At 49.4% G+C, this 20,962-nt stretch overlaps 1 protein-coding gene across 5 annotated transcripts in view; it reads right to left on the bottom strand.

Moving 5' to 3' along the window:
- PCBP2 (poly(rC) binding protein 2) overlaps positions 1-20,962 on the bottom strand; it is a 182,214-nt gene that overhangs the window by 125,759 nt on the left and 35,493 nt on the right. For all 5 annotated transcript variants that reach the window (XM_033938356.1, XM_033938357.1, XM_033938359.1 and 2 more), the window contains exon 6: positions 1,352-1,483. In XM_033938356.1, the coding sequence (XP_033794247.1) occupies positions 1,352-1,483 (132 nt within the window). The remainder of the gene's footprint in view (positions 1-1,351; positions 1,484-20,962) is intronic.

Below are 20,962 nucleotides of genomic sequence, written 5' to 3'. Positions count from 1 at the left end.
TGGGTCAAAAGGTCCCTCCTTGGGCACCACAAAGTAAATTGAGTACCTGCCGGTGCCACACTCCTGAGGTGGTACTGGAACAACCGCTTTGAGATCTAGCAAGCGCTGAAGAGTCTGGTGAAAAGCCTGCGTCTTCCAGGCCGCCTGACATGGAGAAGCTAGAAAATGATCTGGCAGAGCACGGGCAAACTCCAGAGCATATCCGTCCCACACCACTCCAGGACCCACTGATTGTACATGATCGCAGCCCATTTGAGAAAAAAAACTCCCACTGGAATCAGAGGGGATACCGGCAAGGAGTAATTGGGCAGGACGGGCAGCAGGGGAACCGGCGGAGGGATTCCCAGTCCCTCCCCCCAACAGACCCTTCCCCCCCCCCCCGAAAAGACTGCATGAACTGAAAAACGACTGCGGGGAAAACCCCGAAGCAGGGCAGTATTTGCAGAACTCCCGCAGATGACGACGGGCAGTGCCACCCTGAGGCAGACAGGGCACTTTAGAGTGTCAAGAGTCTGAACCAACTTACCCCAAATCCTCTCCAACAGCATCTGCCGACCAAGTGCGAAGCCAAAAGGTGGAGAGCAGAATGAACACACTCTTGCAGGCACACATGCATAAGGGAAAAACTGTAGGAGGAGCCAAGGAGGTCAGGGAAGTACAGAAGAGGTACAAAGAAAAATCCGAACTCAATTCTTTCTGCAGATGGCACTTAGCCATGGGGACACTGCCCACTTGTCTAGAATGTCTCACCTATTGCACTGTAACCATTTGGTAAATTGTACTCCGACAGATGGCTGTACATGTGAGGCCACATGTACAGCTCCGGCACCATGAAATGAACTCCCAACTAAGTACAGCTTTTAACTCTGTACATTAGTGAGAGTAAGCATTATCTATTAAAAGTAGGCTCCAGGTTTCAACCCTCAAAAGCAGACATCAAGACAGCCGCTCTAGTTCTATAGCAAAGAATATTTGAAGACATTTCCCCCCTCATTTAAGCACCAACTTAGCCAAGTTCAAGCCACCTTCAAGCCAGACTGAGCTGCCTCTAAACATTTTCCAGCATTTGTCCTTGAAGACATGTAGCATTTTTACTCCTACCAGAATTCTTTTGAGTGCAGAATGTGTAGAATTCTTCATCCTCACAGAATTATGCATATGCTATGCATAAAATTCAGTACAGACAGGTACTAGAGGAAGACATGAATTGCTGTACAGTAGGTCACTTCCTCCTCCTGTGTTGGCTTAGATCCAACCGTTTGTGAACCATGATCTCACATGCACAGAATTCTGCCAGGAGTAATTTTTAGGAGCAACTCTCCAGCTCATAGTTAGTTAATCCAATGCAAACCTCTCTTATTTCTTTGATCTTGCAGCCTCCTTTCCCAATCAAGGATCCACACTGGCTGGCAGGAACAACAAGCCTGAGGGTGACTGGGGGCTTGCTAGCAGCAGTACTGTTGGTCATTGAGCTGCTGATATCCTGAAAGACATCAAAATTTCATTTCATGAAGTAGCAATGGTATATTTGGTATGTTTAGTGCTATCAGTTAACTGAAATTAAAAAAAAAATCCACATGCTGCTTGGTTTACTGTTTAGCTACACTTAATAGAGGGGTGGGAAGAACCTGACCTGCTTGTGGTAACTGGAACTGAAGACTAAAGCTAGTATATCTGACCCATGCTGTAGCAATTTTTTCTAACCCAAAACCAAGTGATGGGAGGAGTGTGATCTTCAAATCAACCGCCCCAACATCTAATCGTATCCGATTAGATAAGGATCTTCTGCAATGAAGCATGTGAGTTTTGCCTCCTACTCCTTCCCAGCTTGCCTGCCTTGCCAGAAGTAACGTCAACTTTGCACTTCGTCTCTCTCACCCAGCAGGCTTATGAGGTAGGGCATTTGAGGTAAGAGGTGCAAAAAAAAAAATAAATAAATAAATAAAAAAAAGCAGTAGTGTGGTTGGAGAATAATTGAGGGGAGAGTGATGGGTAAGGGAAGGGCAAGGAGAAAGAAGGGAGGGAAGGAGATTCTGCACAGAAAGAATTAGGTCTTACCTGCTAATTTTAATTTCTCCAGACTGGCACAGATGGATGGGTTTATGTTCCTCAGCCAACAAGTGGAGATTGAACACAATGAATTCTAACAGTACAAATGGGCTGTGTTGTCCCTCATAGAATCAGTCTAACAAATAGCCAAGCAGAACAATGCAAATATCCCAGCTGTAAGAACAGAACTAAATTTTTTTTTTGTTTTTAAAACTAAAACTTGTAAAGCAGGGGTAGGGAACTCCAGTCCGAGAGTCGTATTCCAGTCGGGTTTTCAGGATTTCCGCAATGAATATGCATGAGATCTATTTGCATGCACTGCTTTCAATGCATATTCATTGGGGAAATCCTGAAAACCCGACTGGAATACGGCTCTTTAGGACCGGAGTTCCCTACCCCTGCTGTAAAGGATTGGAACAGGAAACTAAAACTGTCCCCACAGTTGGCCAGCTACAACAGATGCCACTGCTTTACAATAACCATTTACATTCCCCAGGGGAAAAAAAAAAATTCACCAGATCACATTCCTGAAAAAAACAAAACAAAACAAAAAAAAACAACCCACGACTTTGCATCATGCTGGTCTGGAGGGACTAAAAAAGAAAATTAGCAGGTTCTAAGACCCAATTTCTTCTTTAGTGTTCCTCCAGACCAGACAGATAGGATGTACCAAAGCAGTACCCATGATGGGTAGAACCCCTGAAGGGCCACCACAAGAATGCACTCACCAAAAAACAGCATCCTGATGCACATGAAGGTCTACACAGTAGTGACACCCAAAAGAATGCAGTGAAGACCAAACTACAGCCTTAAAGATATTCACTGGGGACAGAGAACTCTGCCCAGGATGCTACCTGACCGTGAGTAGAATGAGCATTAATAACCTGCAAACTGAAGGTATGTTGAAGCAACAACCTCCTCGATCCATCACACAATCAAAGTCTTAAAGGCACCATCAGAACTCTTACGTCTTTAAGTGCAGAGGACTATGGACATCCAACTTATGCTACTGCCTCTGCTCTAAAGTACCCTCCTGACTACTCAAAACCAGAAGGGCATCTGTCCGATTCACATGACCGGGGGTGGGGGGGGGGGGGGGGTTAAAACAACCTTAGAAGAAACAGACTGCAGCACCACATGCTCCTTTGAAAAGTCCAAAAAAGGAAGCACAAGAAAAGGCTTACAACTCTAACATGCGACTTGCTGAAGTAATGGCTACAAGAAAAAAAATCTTAAGTAAGGTCTTAGTGTACAGGAGTTAAGGGGTTCAAATGGAGGACGAATCAACACCAAAAGCACCAGATTCAGATTCCAAGCTGGAACCAAAGGGTCAACTGGAGACATAATCAACTTTGCTGCCCTCAAAAAAATGGATCAATTCAGGAAGACACGACAAAATGTCATCCAGAGGATCTCTAAAGGAGGAAAGGGCTGCCACCTCAAGGAGGACCAGGAAAGGTCTTGCTCCAGGTCATCCTGCAAAAACTCTAAAATGTGCGGCAGACACATACATAGGGGAACAATCGCCCAAACATAACACCAGTCCTCGAAGAGGGGCCAAATGTGCACATAAGCATGAAATATAGAGAACTACAGAGATCCTAAAAGGATATAGAAAACACTATCTAAATAGCCTTCCCTTTCAAGAGCTAAGCTATAAGACAAAAGGGACCCAAGATCAAACATGGGAATGGGACCCCAAGTCAGAAGATTTTTCAAAGAGGGGCAGAGGAAGGGGATCCGCCACCAGACAAACCAGATACCCATACCACGGGTGCCTGGACTAATCCAGAGATTATGCAGCCCAGGTTATGTACTTTGCTCACCAGCAGCCATAGAGAGACATACAGCAGGCCATCCATCGGCCAATACTGCATCAGAGCATCTAGCCTCTAGTCTGACAATCTGTGCCAACTGAAAAACCGCTGTACCTTGAAGTTGAAACAGGTGGCCATGAGATCCATCAGCTGACCCCACAACCGCACTATTAGATCTAAATCTGCCATCCCGAGAAAACTACTTGCCATGATCCAGCACATGACTTGAAAAAATCCACTGGATGTTGCCCAGTCTCACTATATGGGAAGCAAAGATGTCCAGAAGGTGAGCTTCTGCCCACTCCACGAGGTGCTGCCTCTTACACTACCAGATGACTCTTGGTTCCTCCCTGATGATCAACGTAAGCCACTGCTGTAGCATTGTTGGAGAGAACTTGCACAGCTTTGCCTTCCAGCAATGACTGGAAGGCCACCAATGCCAACTGAATAACATTTTGGAAACCAGAACCAATTGACCAGGCGTCCATGAGAAGCACAACTCACTCCTTGGACCAGATTGCAGAACTGAAGCCACCAGCACAGACTGCAATGAACAAATCTGCAAGGACCACAGCTGAAGAGCATACTGAAGGGGACGCATGTGAGCCTGAGTACACCAAACCACTTCCAAGGAGGTTGCCATCAACCCCAAGACCTGAAGAAAATCCTGCACCTGGGGTCAATGAGAACCCATCAGGAAGCGAATCTGTGACCGCAACTTCTGCATGAGGGTCTCGGGAAGGAAAACTCTCCACTAACTGGAGTCAAACAGAACTCATACTCCAATTGTTGAAAGTCAACCAACTTTGAAAGGTTGATCACCCAGCCAAACATGATGTGAGACAAAGAAGCACGAAAAGGAACCACACCATACGCGGACCACCATTCTCAAAGATGCTAAACTCACATATAAGCTCTCGACATGTATGTCTCCAAGAACCCAAGAGGGTGGAGATTTCATTTTAATAACCTTTACTTAGGCGTCCCCTTTCAAGAACCAAGCCATTAAGACAAGAGACTTGGATCGAACATTGGAATGGAACCCTGAGGCAGAAGATTGGGCAACAGGGGTAGCGGAAGAGGATATGCCATGAGAACACAAACCGGATCAGTGTACCATGGACGCCTGGGCCTATCCACAGCCACCAGGATCACACGGCCTGCATGTTGAACACGAAGGACTCTGCCCACCAGTGGCCATGAAGGACCATAAAACTAGTCTAGAAGACCCCACCAATTACCGCCCTATTGCTAACATCCCTTTTCTAGCGAAAATCAGTGAAAGAGTGATATTCAACCAGCTGTCGGACTTTGTTGAATCTACAAACGTATTGCATCCTAATCAAACCGGTTTCAGGAAAAATCACAATACCGAACATTCATTAATAGGCCTTACCACAAACATTATCTATAACCTTGACCATCATAACTCGGTCATTCTCTTCTCCCTTGATCTCTCGGCAGCATTCGATACCATTGATCATTCTCTTCTCTTAGACAGACTTCAAACTATAGGCGTCTGCGATCTATCATTACAGTGGTTCACTTCTTTTCTATCTAATCGATCTTCTACAGTATACTTTAATAACGCAAATTCTAAACCATTTTCTCACAACTATGGAATCCCCCAGGGCTCAATTCTGTCTCCGTTGCTGTTCAATATCTTTCTTTCACCTTTAGTCTTAGTCAATCTATAGGTTTCACCACTTACGCTTACACAGATGATATTCAACTGACCCACCCATTTAACCCCGAAAATCCGAACGAAATATTTCTAATCAATCAAAAACTAGAAAAAATAAAAAATTGGCTCACAAAAAAATAAGTTAGCTCTAAATATAACGAAAACTAAGGCCTTACTCTTCTCAACGAAACAGGGATTAAAACTTATCAGCTCCTTTCTTAATAGACAATATATCTATTGAGTTAGTAACATCATTAAAGTTATTAGGAGTTACCATCGATGATAAATTTTGTTTTTATCGTTTGCGTTTAATTCGTTCAATGTCTAAGTTCTTAGAACCGCAATCCTTAAACATTCTAATTCATTCCCTTGTCATATCAAAACTAGATTACTGTAATTCACTTCTGTTAAATATCACCCAAAAGGAAAAAAAACGCTTACAAATAATCCAAAATACTGCAATTATAATTATCCACAATGGAAAAAAATATGATCATGTAACACCTTTTTTAATAGATTCACACTGGCTTCCCATTAACCAACGAATAACATACAAAATAGCTCTATTAGCATTTAAAACATTATCCACTAATGAACCACAATTCATAGACCGGTTACTTGTTCCACATAACTCGACCCGTTCTCTGCGGTCTACTGCACAGGGGTTGCTTATTGTTCCTTCCTTAAAAATCATAGGAACCAGACGTCACAACATTTTTTCAGTTATGGCCCCCCTTACCTGGAATGCTCTTCCCTTATACATCAGAGAAATCAAAGATCTTAATTTATTTAAAACCTTTTCTTTTTAAAGCTTCTTTTAATCTCTAAAATAATTCTTTTTACCCATTTTATCCCAATCCCAATGTTTTTTCCCTTACTAGACACTCCTTCTCTTTTCATTATGAAAACAGTATTTTGTAACTTTTGTCCTCCTTTGTCCTTCCCCTAATGTATTCCTGTTCGTCTGTAATGTCAGTCTGTTGTTAACCCCTCTTTTAATGTTGTATATCAAATTTTTAATGTTGTATACCATATATTTTCAATGTTACTTGCTTAGTATGTAATAAGCGATTTATCAAATTTAAATAAACTTGAAACTTGAAGACATACTGTAGGTTGCCCATCAGCCAAGGCTGCACCAGAACATCCAGCCCCTCGGCTTGGTAATCCCTGTACTGACTGTAGAACCTTGGTGCTTTCTAGACCGAGACACCACTCGCTGGGATCCAGCACTTGACGACTGAGGAAGACTGCTTGGTTGTTGTTCACATCCACCGAGATGTCCAGAAAATGAGTCTCTGCCCATTCCATGAGAAGGGCTTCCTCCTGCACAGGCTACGACGAACCCATAAAGAGGAACAAGAGTGTCCAGATTGTGCATCTGCGGCAACCACTGCTGAAGAAGCGCATACTGAAGTAAGCACATGTAAGCCTGAGCCCAACTGACCACATCCAGGGAAGCTGCCATGACCAAGACCTGTAGAAAATCCCATCAAGAAGCGAATCTGCAAATGTAACTTTAACACTTGGCCTCTGGAAGGAAGACTCTCCCCAAGCTGGTGTTGACGAGAACCCTGAGATACTGCAGGCACAGAGTGTCAACCAGCTTTTGGACAAGTTGACCACCCATCCTAGCGACTACACAACCTGAGTCATAACTGGGAGCCCTCCTGAAAGGAGTTTGCTTGAATTAATCATCCAGATAGGGATGAACCAGAATACCCTCCTTGTGTAAGGTTGCCACCGCCATGACCATAATCTTGGTGAAAATCTATGGAGCCAAGGCCAGACCAAAAGGCACAGTTACTTACTGTAACAGGCATTATCCAGGGACAGCCGGCAGATATTCTCTACATGTGGATGACGTCACCGACGGAGCCCCTAGTGGACATTTTCACAAGCAGACTTGCTTGAAGACCATCAAGCTTGCGATTGCCCCTCCCACCCGGTCTAGGGCATGCGTCTCCTCAGCGTGTCCTCAGTTCAGATACCTAGCAAAGAAGCCAAGCATGGGAAGGCGGGTGGGTTGCGAGAATATCTGCCTGCTGTCCCTGGATAACACCTGTTATGGTAGGTAACTGCTTTATCCCATGACAAGCAGGCAGCATATTCTCTACATGTGGGAGACCTCCAAGCTAACCAGAATGGGATGGAGGGAGAGTCGGCAATTTAGGAGAACGGGTTTTGTAGAACGGATTGGCCAAAATGGCCATCACACCTAGAAAAGGCATCCAGACAGTAGTGAGAGGTAAACGTATGAACCGAGGACCAAGTGGCAGCCTTACAGATTTCCTCAAGTGGAGAAAAGCAACAGACGCCACCATCGCTCTGACCTTGTGGCCAGTGACTCGACCCGGGAGGGAGAGACCAGCCTGAGCGCAACAAAAAGATACAATGGTCAGCTTAGAAACAGAACGACCCAAGCGATTAGGATCGAAGGAAGTGAACAGCTGGGGAGCAGTACGATGAGGAGTGGTCCGCTTCAAGTAGAAGGCCAGCGCACGCTTACAATCAAGAGAACACAGAGCCACTTCTCCAGGGTGAGAATGGGGCTTCGGAAAAAAAAAAAAACACAGGGAGAACAATGGATTGGTTGATGTGAAAATCAGAAACAACCATAGGCAAGAACTTAGGATGGATACGGAGAACCACCTTATCATGATGGAAGACAGTGAAAGGATGGTCCGCTACCAAGGCTTGAAGCTCACTGACTCGACGGGCAGAAGTGAGAGCAATAACACAACCTTCCACGTAAGAAACTTCAAGTGAGCCCGCCCCAGCGGCTCGAATGGGGGTTTCATTAAGCGAGTAAGAACCACATTAAGATCCCAAACCACAGGAGGCTTAAGGGGGCGGATGAATGTGGAGAAGACCTTTTATGAAGCGGGAAACCACAGGATGAACAGAGATAGGCTTCCTGTCAATCGGCTGATGAAAAGCAGCAATGGCACCAAAGTGGACTCGAGCCGAGGAGGACTTGAGTCCAGTGCCAGATAAGTGTAACAGATAGTCCAGGAGAGCAGATAAGGAGGCAGACAGCGGCTACTGCTGTCGAGTAGCACACCAGGAAGAAAACGGGTCTACTTCTGATGGTAACATTGGCGAGTGGACTCCTTCTGAGACGCCTCCAGGACATCCAGCACAGGCTGGAAGAACCGGAATGAGGGCATCAAGTCTTGAGGAACCAAGCCGTTAAGTGTAGAGATTGTAGGTTGGGATGAAGCAGATAACCCCAACTCTGCGTAAGCAGTGATGGAAAAACAGGCAGAAGAGGCTCCCCGGAACTAAGCTGTAACAGGAGGGAGAACCATGGCTGTCAGGGCCACCAAGGAGCTATCAGAATAATGGTGGCACTTGTAGAATTGAGCCTGACGAGTCTTCAGAATCAGAGGGAATGGAGGGAACGCATACAGAAATAGATTCATCTAGTACAGCAGGAAAGCATCCGCCTCGAGTCTGAGTGGAGTGTGGACCCTGGAGCAGAAGCGAGATAACTTGCGATTGTGGGGGGGGGGACGCGAACAGATCGACGTCCTTGAGTCCCCCAACGAGCAAATACTTTTGACGCAGGGTCAAGGAATGGATGGACCATTCGTGAGGCTGCAGAAGACTCCTCAATTTGTCCGCCAGACAATTGTGCTGGCCCTGAATGTAGACCGCTCGAAGGAATATGTTGTGGTGGATGTCCCAGAGCCACATCGCCTCCTGGCACAGGGACAGGGACCTGTTCCCCCTGTTTGTTAATACATGGCGACCTGGTTGTCCGTGCGGACCAGCACCACTCGGTCACGAAGCAGATGACAAAAAGCCTTCAGGGTGAGGAAGATCGCTCGAAGCTCCAGCAGATTGATGCGACAGTCAGTCGGCACTGGACCAAAGAGTGAGTGCGAAGACAGTCCAGATGAGCCCCCCAGGCGTAGGCCGATGAGTCCATAGTCAGGACCTTCTGCAGAGGTGGGGCATGAAACAGAAAACCTCTGGAAAGATTGGAAGAGAGCATCCACCAATGGAGAGACTAACTCAAAGGAGTCACGACAATGAGTCGAGAGACAGGGTCTCGATCCTGGTTCCAGTGAGATGCTAGAGTCCATTGAGGAATACAGAGGTGAAGTCTGGCAAAAGGAGTCATGTGAACCGAGGAGGCCATGTGACCTAGGAGGACCATCATGAGCCGAGCCAGGGCCGAGGACAGATGGGCTACCCTCCAGCATAAGCTAACGAGGGCCTCCTGTTGAGGCCAAGAGAAGAAGGAGCGGAAACAAGCCGTGTCCAGGACCGCTCCAATAAATTTCAGAGACTGGGACAGGCAGAGCTGAGACTTGGGGGAAAGTTCACCTCAAAGCCGAGGCTCTGAAGGAGCAAGATGATTTGATTTGTCGCTCACAGAACTCCGTGGCGAGAGGACGCTTTGATCAACCAGTTGAGGTAGGGAAACGCCTGCAGGCCGGACACGCAGGGCCACAGCAACCACCAGTAGACATTTCATGAAGACCCTCGGAGAGGCCGTAGGGATGAACACAATACTGGAAATGGAGATCCCCCACCCGGAATCTCAGATACCGGCGAGAGACCAGGTGTATCGAAATGTGCGTGTACGCCTCCTTGAGGTCCAGTGAGCACAGTACAAAGTAGGAAGGGTGAGTATTCTGAACCGTTCCCTGACCAGAAACTTGTTAAGAGCACGGAGGTCCAGGATTGGACGCAGATCCCCCATCTTCTTGGGTACCAGAAAGTACCAGGAATAAAATCTGGTGTTCCACTGGTCTGGGGGAACCTTCTCGACCGCCCGAAGATGAAGAAGGGCCTGAGCTTCCTGCAGGAGAGGCAGCTGAGACCGAGCAGAATGAAACTCTTGGAGGCAGGTCCGGGAGTACGTGACTGAAGTGAAGGAAGTACCCTTCCCGGATGACAGAAAGCACCCAACTGTCAGTGGTAAGACTTTCCCATTGGGCATAGAAATGATGGAGATGACCCCCGATGGGGAGGGGGGGAAGGCTCCAGGAGTAAGGAAGCCCAAAGGCTCGGACTGGAATTGTCTAAAGGATGGCCCAGTCTTCACCGGAGCCAGCGGCTGGGTCTTAGTTTGATGTTGCTGCTGCGGCCGCTACGAAGGAGGCTGAGAGAAGGCAGGCGTAGATTTCTGTGGGTACCTCCGGAGAGGAATTTTGTACTGCCAAGCTGGAGGGGCCTTCGGTTTAAGTTTCACCAAAGAGGCGAAGGACCGTTCATGGTCCAATAGGCGCTTGGTTGCTGCCTCGATGGAATCGAAGAGCTCATGACCCACACATGGAGATTGGCAAGACGATCCTGTAGATTCGGATCCATATCCACAATGCAGAGCCAAGCGAGACAAATTATATGGCGCAGGACCTGCTTACATTGGAAAGTTGGTCCTCAACCTGGCAGCTAGGCTTCAATGCTAAGAATGTAAGGTCATGCACCTCGGAAGCGGAAATCCATGCAGGACGTATTTCTTGAATGGAGAAACTTTAACTAGGACTTCAGCAGAATGAGATTTAGGAGTAATCATCAGTGCAGACATGAAAACTGCCAATCAAGTGGAGAAGGCTTCATCTAAGGCAAGGCAGATATTGGGTTGTATCAATATAAGTTTCGTCAGCCGAAAGCCTGAAGTCATAATGCCGTTGTACAGGGCCATGGTGAGACCTCATCTGGAGTACTGTGTGCAAAATTCTGGAGGCCACATTACAGTAAAGATGTGCGCAGAATTGAATCGGTTCAGCGGACGGCCACCAGGATGATCTCAGGCTCAAGGGTCTCTCGTACGAAGAGAGACTGAACAAATTGCAGCTCTACACTCTCGAGGAACGTAGGGAGAGGGGAGACATGATCGAAACATTTAAGTACCTCACAGGATGTGTCGAAGTGGAAGATGATATTTTCTTTCTCAAGGGACTCTCTGCCACAAGAGGGCACCCGCTCAAACTCAGGGGCAGAAAATTTCATGGCGACACCAAAAAGCACAGTTACTTACCGTAACAGGTGTTATCCAGGGACAGCAGGCAGATATTCTTAACGCATGGGTGACGTTACCGACGGAGCCCCGGTACGGACCTTTTTAACTAGAAAGGTTTAGTTGGCCGCACCGCGCATGCGCAAGTGCCTTCCCACCCTTCGGAGGAGTGCGTGGTCCCCAGTTAAGATAAGCCAGCTAAGAAGCCAACCCGGGGAGGAGGGTGGGACGTAAGAATATCTGCCTGCTGTCCCTGGATAACACCTGTTACGGTAAGTAACTGTGCTTTATCCCAGGACAAGCAGGCAGCATATTCTTAACGCATGGGTGACCTCCAAGCTAACAGAGAGGGAGGAGGGATGGTTGGCCATTAGGAAAATAAATTTTGTAACACAGATTGGCCGAAGTATCCATCCCGTCTGGAGAAGGCATCCAGACAGTAGTGAGTAGTGAACGTGTGAACTGAGGACCAAGTGGCAGCCTTGCAGATATCCTCGATGGGCGTGGAACGGAGGAAAGCCACAGAAGCAGCCATAGCTCTGACCCTGTGGGCCGTGACAGCACCTTCCAGTGAGAGACCGGCCCGCGCATAACAGAACGCAATACAGGCAGCAAGCCAGTTGGAAAGCGTCCGTTTAGAGACAGGACGACCTAGATGGTTAGGATCGAAGGCCAGAAAGAGCTGAGGAGACGAGCGGTGAGCCCTGGTACGGTCAAGGTAGTATGCAAGGGCACGCTTACAATCCAGCGGGTGCAACACCTGTTCCCCAGGATGAGAATGGGGTTTAGGGAAAAAGACAGGTAACACAATGGACTGGTTGAGGTGAAAAGCCGAGACCACCTTGGGAAGGAATTTAGGATGGGTACGCAGAACCACCTTGTCATGGTGAAAAACAGTGAACGGTGGATCGGCAACCAGTGCATGCAGCTCACTAACCCTCCTGGCAGAGGTGATGGCAATGAGGAAAAGCACCTTCCATGTTAGAAGTTTGAGCGAAGATGTGGCAAGAGGCTCAAAAGGAGGTTTCATGAGGGCTGATAAAACCACATTCAGGTCCCAGATGACAGGAGGAGGCTTCAGAGGTGGTTTGACATTGAAGAGGCCTCTCATGAACCGGGAAACCAGAGGATGAGCCGTGAGGTTTTCCGAGGATAGGCTTATGAAACGCATTGATGGCACTGAGGTGGACTCTGATTGAGGTAGACTTGAGGCCAGCATCGGACAGAGAGAGCAAATAGTCCAGTACAGTTTCCACCACCAATGAGGTGGGATCGTGATGATGCAGGAGACACCAAGAGGAAAACCGGGTCCACTTCTGATGGTAACATTGGAGAGTGGCCGGTTTCCTGGAGGCATCCAAAATGCGACGGACAGGCTGAGACAGATTCTCTGGAGAGGTCAGCCCGAGAGAAACCAAGCTGTCAAGTGGAGCGAAGACAGATTGGGATGTAGTAGAGACTGATGCTGCTGTGTAAGTAGAGTAGGAAACACAGGAAGAGGAATGGGCTCCCTGGAGCTGAGCTGAAGCAGGAGGGAGAACCAGTGTTGGCGAGGCCACCGAGGAGCGATGAGAATCATAGTGGCCCTGTCCCTGCGGAGTTTGCATAACGTCCGCAACATCAGAGGGAGTGGAGGAAAGGCATAGAGGAACCGATCCGTCCAGTCGAGCAGGAATGCATCCGGGGCCAGACGGTGAGGAGAGAAGAGTCTGGAACAGAACTGGGGCAGCTGATGGTTGTGAGGAGCTGCAAAGAGGTCCACCTGTGGAGTGCCCCAGCGAGCAAAGATGGAGCGGAGTGTTGGAGGGTCCAGAGTCCACTCGTGAGGTTGAAGGATGCGGCTGAGATTGTCGGCCAGGGAGTTGTGTTCGCCCTGGATGTAGACAGCCTTGAGGAAGAGACTGTGGTCCGTGGCCCAGGTCCAGATGCGGAGAGCCTCCTGACAGAGGAGGCGAGATCCGGTGCCGCCTTGCTTGTTTATGTAGTACATGGCGACTTGATTGTCTGAGCACAGGAGAAGAACCTGAGGGCAGAGAAGGTGCTGGAAGGCCTTGAGAGCATAGAACATGGCTCTGAGTTCCAGGAAATTGATGTGATGTTGACGCTCCTGAGGGGTCCAGAGTCCCTGGGTGCGTAGATCTCCCAGGTGAGCTCCCCATGCATAGGGGGAGGCATCCGTGGTTATGATCATGGAGTGAGGGGGTAGATGAAAGAGTAGACCCCTGGAAAGATTGGAGGAGTTCAACCACCATTGAAGAGATTGCTGAAGAGACGATGTCACAGAGATGGGATGAGAAAGAGGATCCGTAGTCTGTGACCATTGGTTGGCTAGAGTCCACTGAGGTGTCCTGAGGTGGAGTCGTGCCAGAGGAAGTACATGGACCGTCGAGGCCATGTGGCCCAAGAGGACCATCATCTGTCGAGCTGGGATGGTTTGATGAAGGAGCACCTGACGACAGAGGTGGAGCAGGGTCCGGTGTCGGTCGAAGGGGAGAAACGCCCTCATCAGAGTGGTGTCGAGAACTGCTCCGATGAACTGAAGTCGCTGTGTGGGAAGCAGATGCGACTTGGGTAGTTGATCTCGAACCCCAAGAGATGGAGGAAAGAGATGGTGTGATGAGTGGCTTGCAGCACAAGTGGAGACGTAGTTGCTTTCACCAACCAATCGTCCAAGTAGGGGAACACCTGGAGGTTGTGAGACCTGAGGAAGGCCGCCACCACAATAAGGCATTTGGTGAACCCGGTATAAGCTATCCAATTTACGAGGGGCTCCAGGAACCGTGAGGGGAGCTTCCCAGTTTTTATAGAAAGTTTCCCATAAGATGTCGTGGACGGGCAACTTCAGAAATTCTTTGGGAGGTTGCTCAAAGTCTAGGGCATCGAGGAAAGCCTGAGACTTTTTAGAGTCGGACTCTAAGGGAATGGAAAGAGCTGCTGACATCTCCCTAAGGAATTTGGAGAAAGAGGATTGCTCTGGTTTTGAGACGGTGTCGGTCATGGAGGGTTCTTCGTCGGTTGATGAAGCGTCTTCCTCGGTACCTTGAGGGGAGTCTTCCCACAAGTCTGGGTCCCTAACGTCGGGGTGCGTACGTTTGGACATCGGTGTGGAGGGCTCGGCATGGCGGGTCTTTGAAAGAGATTTGCCTGAGCGCATCGAGGCGGTACCGGGTGAGGAAGACCGATGTCGTTCCTGGGACCGGACAGGGTCGGCAGCATCAAGTTTATTATTATTATTATTAGTTGACTTGATTAACCGCTTAATCCAAATTTCAAAGCGGTGTTGTACTGTAGGTGTTTCTGCTAAGAGCACCGGCATGGAAGTATTAATCGGTACCGAGGGGGTCGACACTGATGGGACAGTGTGAGGCTCGTACCGGTCTCGTACCGGAAGGTGCGGTGCCAGCAACGCCGGCAACAGTTGTTGGAGCTGTTGTTGCAGCTGCTCCTGTAACTGTGTTTGGAGTATGGCCGCGATGCGGTCATCCAGGGGAGGCACCGGTACCGCTTTTTTCTTCTTCGGTACCATAGGTGCCGCTCTATGCTCCTGCGATGAGGAGGCCGATGATGAGGCACTCACCGAGATCAGAGCGGAGCGTTTGCGGGGCCGGTGCGGGGCCGAGAGGGCCGGTGTCGCAACCGTGGCAGGTGGGCGCTCAAGGGAAGTGGGAAGCTTCTTAGCCGGTTTACCTGGGCCCAACGACCCCGAGGAAGGGTCCGGTGGTGTCGATGTCGTCGGTGCCGACTTTTGTGGTGCCGTCGACGTCGCAGCCATGGCAGATCCGGTACCAAACAAAATATTTTGCTGGATCTGCCGATTTTTCAAAGTACGCTTTTTAAGCGTAGCACAGCGGGTGCAGGTGTCAGCCCGATGCTCTGGACCCAAGCATTGGAGGCACCAATTGTGTGGGTCGGTGAGGGAGATCGGGCTTGCACACCGCTGGTACTTCTTAAAACCCGGTTGAGGGGGCATGAAGGGAAACACGGCCTCCGCAAAATCGAATCCGGAGGCCTGTATGGTGGCAACAGGCCCCGCCGGGGCTGGCCTGAAAAAAGAAGGAAAACTCGATGAGTTTTTATTTTTTTTTTTTAAACAAAAATAAAGGGAATCCGATAAGAAAAATAGGAAAAAAGTGAGAAAATACGCGAGCGGGAAGGCAAAAATTAGTTTTTCAACGGCCGTTGAAAACACATGCGTCTTCTTCGCTCCGCGGAAACGAAGAAACTGGGGATCACGCACTCCTCCGTCGGGCGGGAAGGCACTCGCGCAGTGCGGCCAACTAGTTAAAAAGGTCCGTACCGGGGCTCCGTCGGTGACGTCACCCATGCGTTAAGAATATGCTGCCTGCTTGTCCTGGGATAAAGTATTTCTTCACAGAGAGTGGTTGATCATTGGAACAAGCTTCCAGTGTAGGTGATCAAGGCAGACAGCGTGCCAGACTTTAATAAATGGGATACCCATGTGGGATCCCTACGAGGGTTAAGATAAGAAAATTGGGTCATTAGGGCATAGACAGGGGGTGGGTAAGCAGAGTGGGCAGACTTGATGGGCTGTAGCCCTTTTCTGCTGTCATCTTCTATGTTTCTATGATGCATGGCAACCGCAAAGGCCATGACCCTTGAGGACAACTCAAAGGCGTCTTATGCCGCCTGAAACATATAGAGGCGGAGCTGGAAGAGGGTCTCCGAGGAGACGAAACTCCCGACGCCGAGAATCCGGTATGTCCTCCCAGAACGAGCAGAGGGCGTCCACACAGAACCGGTGGTAGGACGTGAAGATAAGTTATTTAAGGACATGATTCGCCATCATTGAGTTTTGGTAAAGACGGCGACCAAATTTGTCCATCGTACGGCCCTCCCTGCCCTGAGTGACGGCAGCGTAAACCTTTGAGGGGTTGGACTTCAAGGAAGACTCAACCACCAAGGACCGATGAGAATCATCCGGTAACGGGACTCCAACTTGGAGGAAATGGCCGTGACCACATAGGGGGTCTCCAGGTTCTGGAGAAAGGTTTGCCGGAGAACTTGGTGCAATGGCAAGCGCAACGCCTCGCGGGGCGGATGATCAACATCCATCTCCTCCAGATATTCCTGGGATATAATGGGACTCAGACTGGAGGTCCAGTTTCAAGGCCTTACCCATGACTGAGATGAAACGAGTAAAAGAGGAGTTGCGAGAAGACTCATCCTCACGAGGAGACCCCGAGCGAGATCTGTGGGCAGCCGAGAAATTTCCCTCAAATAGTAAGCCGGGGCCTCAGAGTGCCGCGAATGGGAGACTGAAGAGGCTCTACTAAAGCGTCTGGGGGCATCAAGGAACGACCCCGTGCTGGGTGGGCCAGGTAAGATCCCCGGGGTACGAGGAATTAGCTGGCGACGCCTCGAGGAAGACTGGGTAAAGGAAAATTCCTTCATCGGTTTTGAAGACGACCCTTTAGAGCAGTGGTCTCAAACTCAAACCCTTTGCGGGGTCACATTTTGGATTTGTAGGTACTTGGAGGGCCGCAGAAAAAAATAGTTAATGTCTTATTAAAGAAATAACAATTTTGCATGAGGTTAAACTCTTTATAGTTTATAAAACTTTCCTTTAACAGTTTTACCTTATGCAAAATTGTCATTTCTTTAATAAGACATTAACTATTTTTTCTGCGGCTCTCCAAGTACTCTATTTTTTCTGCAGCACTCACATTTAAAGTTTAATATCTTTTCTCTCTCAAAACTGGCACATTTCTATTACTAAATTGAAAATAAAATCATTTTCCTACCTTTGTTTGGTAATTTCAGTCTCTGGTTGCACTTTATTCTTCTGACTGTGCATCCAATATTTCTTCTCTTCTTTCAGCCTCCTGTATGCTTCCTCTCCTCCAGACCTCATTCCCTCCCCCAACTTTTTCTTTCTTTTTCTATGTCTGTCTTTCTCTGATTCCTTGTCCCATTTTTTGCTTTGTTTCTGGCTCCTTGTCCCCCCCCTTCTTTCTTTTTTCCTTCTTGCTCCCTGCCCCCCTTCTTTCTTTCTTCCTTCCTGCCCTCCCCATGCCACCGCCGCCGTAGAATAGGCTGCTGTTTCCGCCATCGGGAACAGGCCGAGATCTCCAAGGGGCCGACCAACTCTCGCCACCCGAAGTCAATTCTAACGTCGGAAAGGACGTTCCGGGCAGCCAGGCAGCGATTGGCTAGCCAGAACGTCCTTTCGACGTCAGAATTGAGGTCGGGCGGCGAGAGAAGCAGGGAGATCAAAGATAATGTTGCCGGCCTGTTCCCTGATGGCAGTGGTGAGAAGGGAAGGAAAGCAGTTGGGCACCCCTGCTCTAGATGAGCCGTGAGCCACACTCTAGGAAGAACAGTGGAGGGTGACCAGCTGTGCGGACCGCCCCCCCCCCCCTTGGTACACCACTGGAGCAGCAGCGTGTCTGGCCGGCTCATTCCATTCAAAGCCGCGAGTGGCGGCTCCTTGCGAGATCCGCGCCTGCGTCTGAAGCTTCTCCGATGTTGTGATGTCAGAAAGGCTTCCGATGCAGGAGTGAATAGCGCAAGGAGCCGCCAACCCGTGGCTTTGAACAGAACGAACCGGCCAGACCCGCTGCTGCTCCAAAAGGAAGGGAATGATCCAGTCCAGACTAGAGAGCTGCACGGGAACAGGGATGACGGGGATCCCGTGGGTTCCCCCTTTGGGTCACGGGGATCCCGTGGGGACGCCCCCTAGAGTCGCAGGGATCCCGTGGGGATGCCCCCTAGAGTCGCGGGGATCCTGCGGGGTTGGATCGCAGTGCACTCGAGCCGCGAGGGTAGTCTCCTTCTCCTTACCTGCCCTGTCGCAGCACACAGCCGAACGGAAATCTTCCCGATGTCAGCGCTGACGTCGGAGGGAGGGCTTAAGCAAAGCCCTCCCTTCCTCCGACGTCAGCGCTGACATCAGGAAGACTTCCGGTCGGCTGTGTGCGGCAGGGCAGGTAAGGAGAAGGCAATGGCGTATGAAAGAGGGGGGAGGGGCGGTCCGCCCCGGAGAATGTGCACAGCCGGTCAGGTCCCCCGATCGACCGACAACAGGCCCGGCTGACAAATCTCCCTGCCCTGTAGCCGCGAATCTAAATTACCTCTTACAGCAGCTTCACTACTCCAGGTAATTTAGATTCGCGGCTACAGGACAGGGAGATTTGTCCGACCGGGCCTGTTCTGTTGTCGGTCGGGTGCAAAAGCGCCACAAAGGTGGAGGCAGGGAGGGAGGAAAGGTGGAGTGGAGAAGAAGACAAAGGGGTGGAAAAGAACGCTGAAAGGACATGGGGTAAACGGGAGGAAGGGGGGAGGGGAAGGCCGCTGAAAGGACATGGGGGAGGCGGGAGGAAGGGGGGAGGGGAAGGCCGCTGAAAGGACATGGGGTAAACGGGAGGAAGGGGGGAGGGGAAGGCCGCTGAAAGGACATGGGGTAAACGGGAGGAAGGGGGGAGGGGAAGGCCGCTGAAAGGACATGGGGAAGACAGAGGGGCGAGAAGGCCGCTGAAAGGACATGGGGAAGACAGAGGGGCGAGAAGGCCGCTGAAAGGACATGGGGAAGACAGAGGGGCGAGAAGGCCGCTGAAAGGACATGGGGAAGACAGAGGGGCGAGAAGGCCGCTGAAAGGACATGGGGAAGACAGAGGGGCGAGAAGGCCGCTGAAAGGACATGGGGAAGACAGAGGGGCGAGAAGGCCGCTGAAAGGACATGGGGAAGACAGAGGGGCGAGAAGGCCGCTGAAAGGACATGGGGAAGACAGAGGGGGGGAGGACGCTGAAAGGACATGGGGAAGGCAGAGGGGGGAGAAGGATGCTGCTTGACAGGACATGGGGAAGATGGTGGGGGAGAAGGACACTGAAAGGAAATGGGGAAGAGGGAATGGGAAGAAGACGCTGGCAGGGAAGAAGACAGAGGTGCCAGACTATGGGGGGAGCGGAGGGAAAAAGATGGGTGCCAGACCAATTTGGGAGGGGGGAGAAAGGGAGAGGCACAGTAACAGAGCAAATGGAAGACACAGAGAGAAGAGAGGCAGTGGATGGAAGGAATTGAATGAGAACATGAAGAAAGTAGAAACCAGGCAATAAAGGTAGGAAAAAAATTTTTTTTTTTTTTTTTTTGCTTAAGGATAAAGTAGTATATTAGTTGTGTTGATAAAAATTTATAAACATTAGAGGCTCTGGTAGAAACCCGTTTACAAAGTATGTATTCTTCCCAATTAATATTTCCAAATTAATAAAGTCTTTTTGCTTATTTTTAAATGGGTTTCTACCAGCCTTTAATTCAGTAGCATAATTAAATGAAATAACTATTTCTGTAGTTTATAGGGACGGGCGGGGACGGGGATTCCTCGCAGGGACGGGTGGGGACGGAGGGATTCCTCACGGGGACGGGTGGGATTTCTGTCCCCGCGCAACTCTCTAGTCCAGACTGCAGGCCGCAAAAAAATCAACTTGGAGAGCTACATGTGGTCCGCGGGCCACATGTTTGAGACCGCTGCTTTAGAGGCTGGTAGTTGCTTCGATGAGGAACACAACCCAGAGTCTAACTCGAGGACAAGCGTGTGCTGAAAATCAAAAAGAAAAAAGACGCAAGCACAGCGACTCAAAATAAACTAACCAAACAAGCCGCGGTGTAAGAGGGACGATATTGCGTGAAGCAAGGGAGCAATACTTCTGGCTCTGCAGAAAACAGAACTGAGGACAAGCATGCCCTAGACCGGGAGGGGCACATGCGCATGCACAGGCCAATTGCAAGCTTTAAGGTCTTCAAGCAAGTCTGCTTGCGAAAACGTCCGCTAGGGGGCTCCGGTGACATCACCCACATGTAGAGAATATGCTGCCTGCTTGTCCTGGGATAATGAAGCACACTCACAAACCCCCCCCACCCAAAACCTGATGGTGCTTTCCTAAAATCACAAAGCAAAGGACACACAGATGGGAGGCCAGAATTGGAACATGTAGGTAAAGCTCTGTCAGAAATTCCCCTGGCTGAATGTCAAGAATTACGGAACTCAGGTACTCCATACGAAGACTGAACCCGGAGTGCCCCATTGTTGATACCTTTCAGATCCATAATGGGATGAAAAGACCCTTCTTTCTTGGGCACCACAAAGTAAATTGAGTACCTGCTGGTGTGAAACTCTTGAGGCATTGGGACCTTCGCCGCATCCGACAAAAAGCCCACTTCTAAGCTACCTGACAAGGGGAAACAATCAGGCTTGGGTCAGGAAAACTCTAGAGCATAGATAACCCGAATCACCTCCAGGACCTAGAGAATGACATGGACAAATTTTTCCCCATCCCCGCGGGAATAAATTTTTCTGTCCTGGCAAGTTCTTTCCCTGTCCTATTCCTGAAAGCTCTGTCCTCAACTGCACAACCCTCAAACGCTTTTAAAATCATAAGTGCTCGAGGATTGTGTGTTTAAGGCAGAGCTTACAAGAATACAGA

This window comes from Geotrypetes seraphini, chromosome 3 (genome assembly GCF_902459505.1).
Source record: "Geotrypetes seraphini chromosome 3, aGeoSer1.1, whole genome shotgun sequence".
Classification (NCBI taxonomy): Eukaryota; Metazoa; Chordata; class Amphibia; order Gymnophiona; family Dermophiidae; genus Geotrypetes; species Geotrypetes seraphini.
This window is presented reverse-complemented; position numbering and strand designations above follow the sequence as displayed.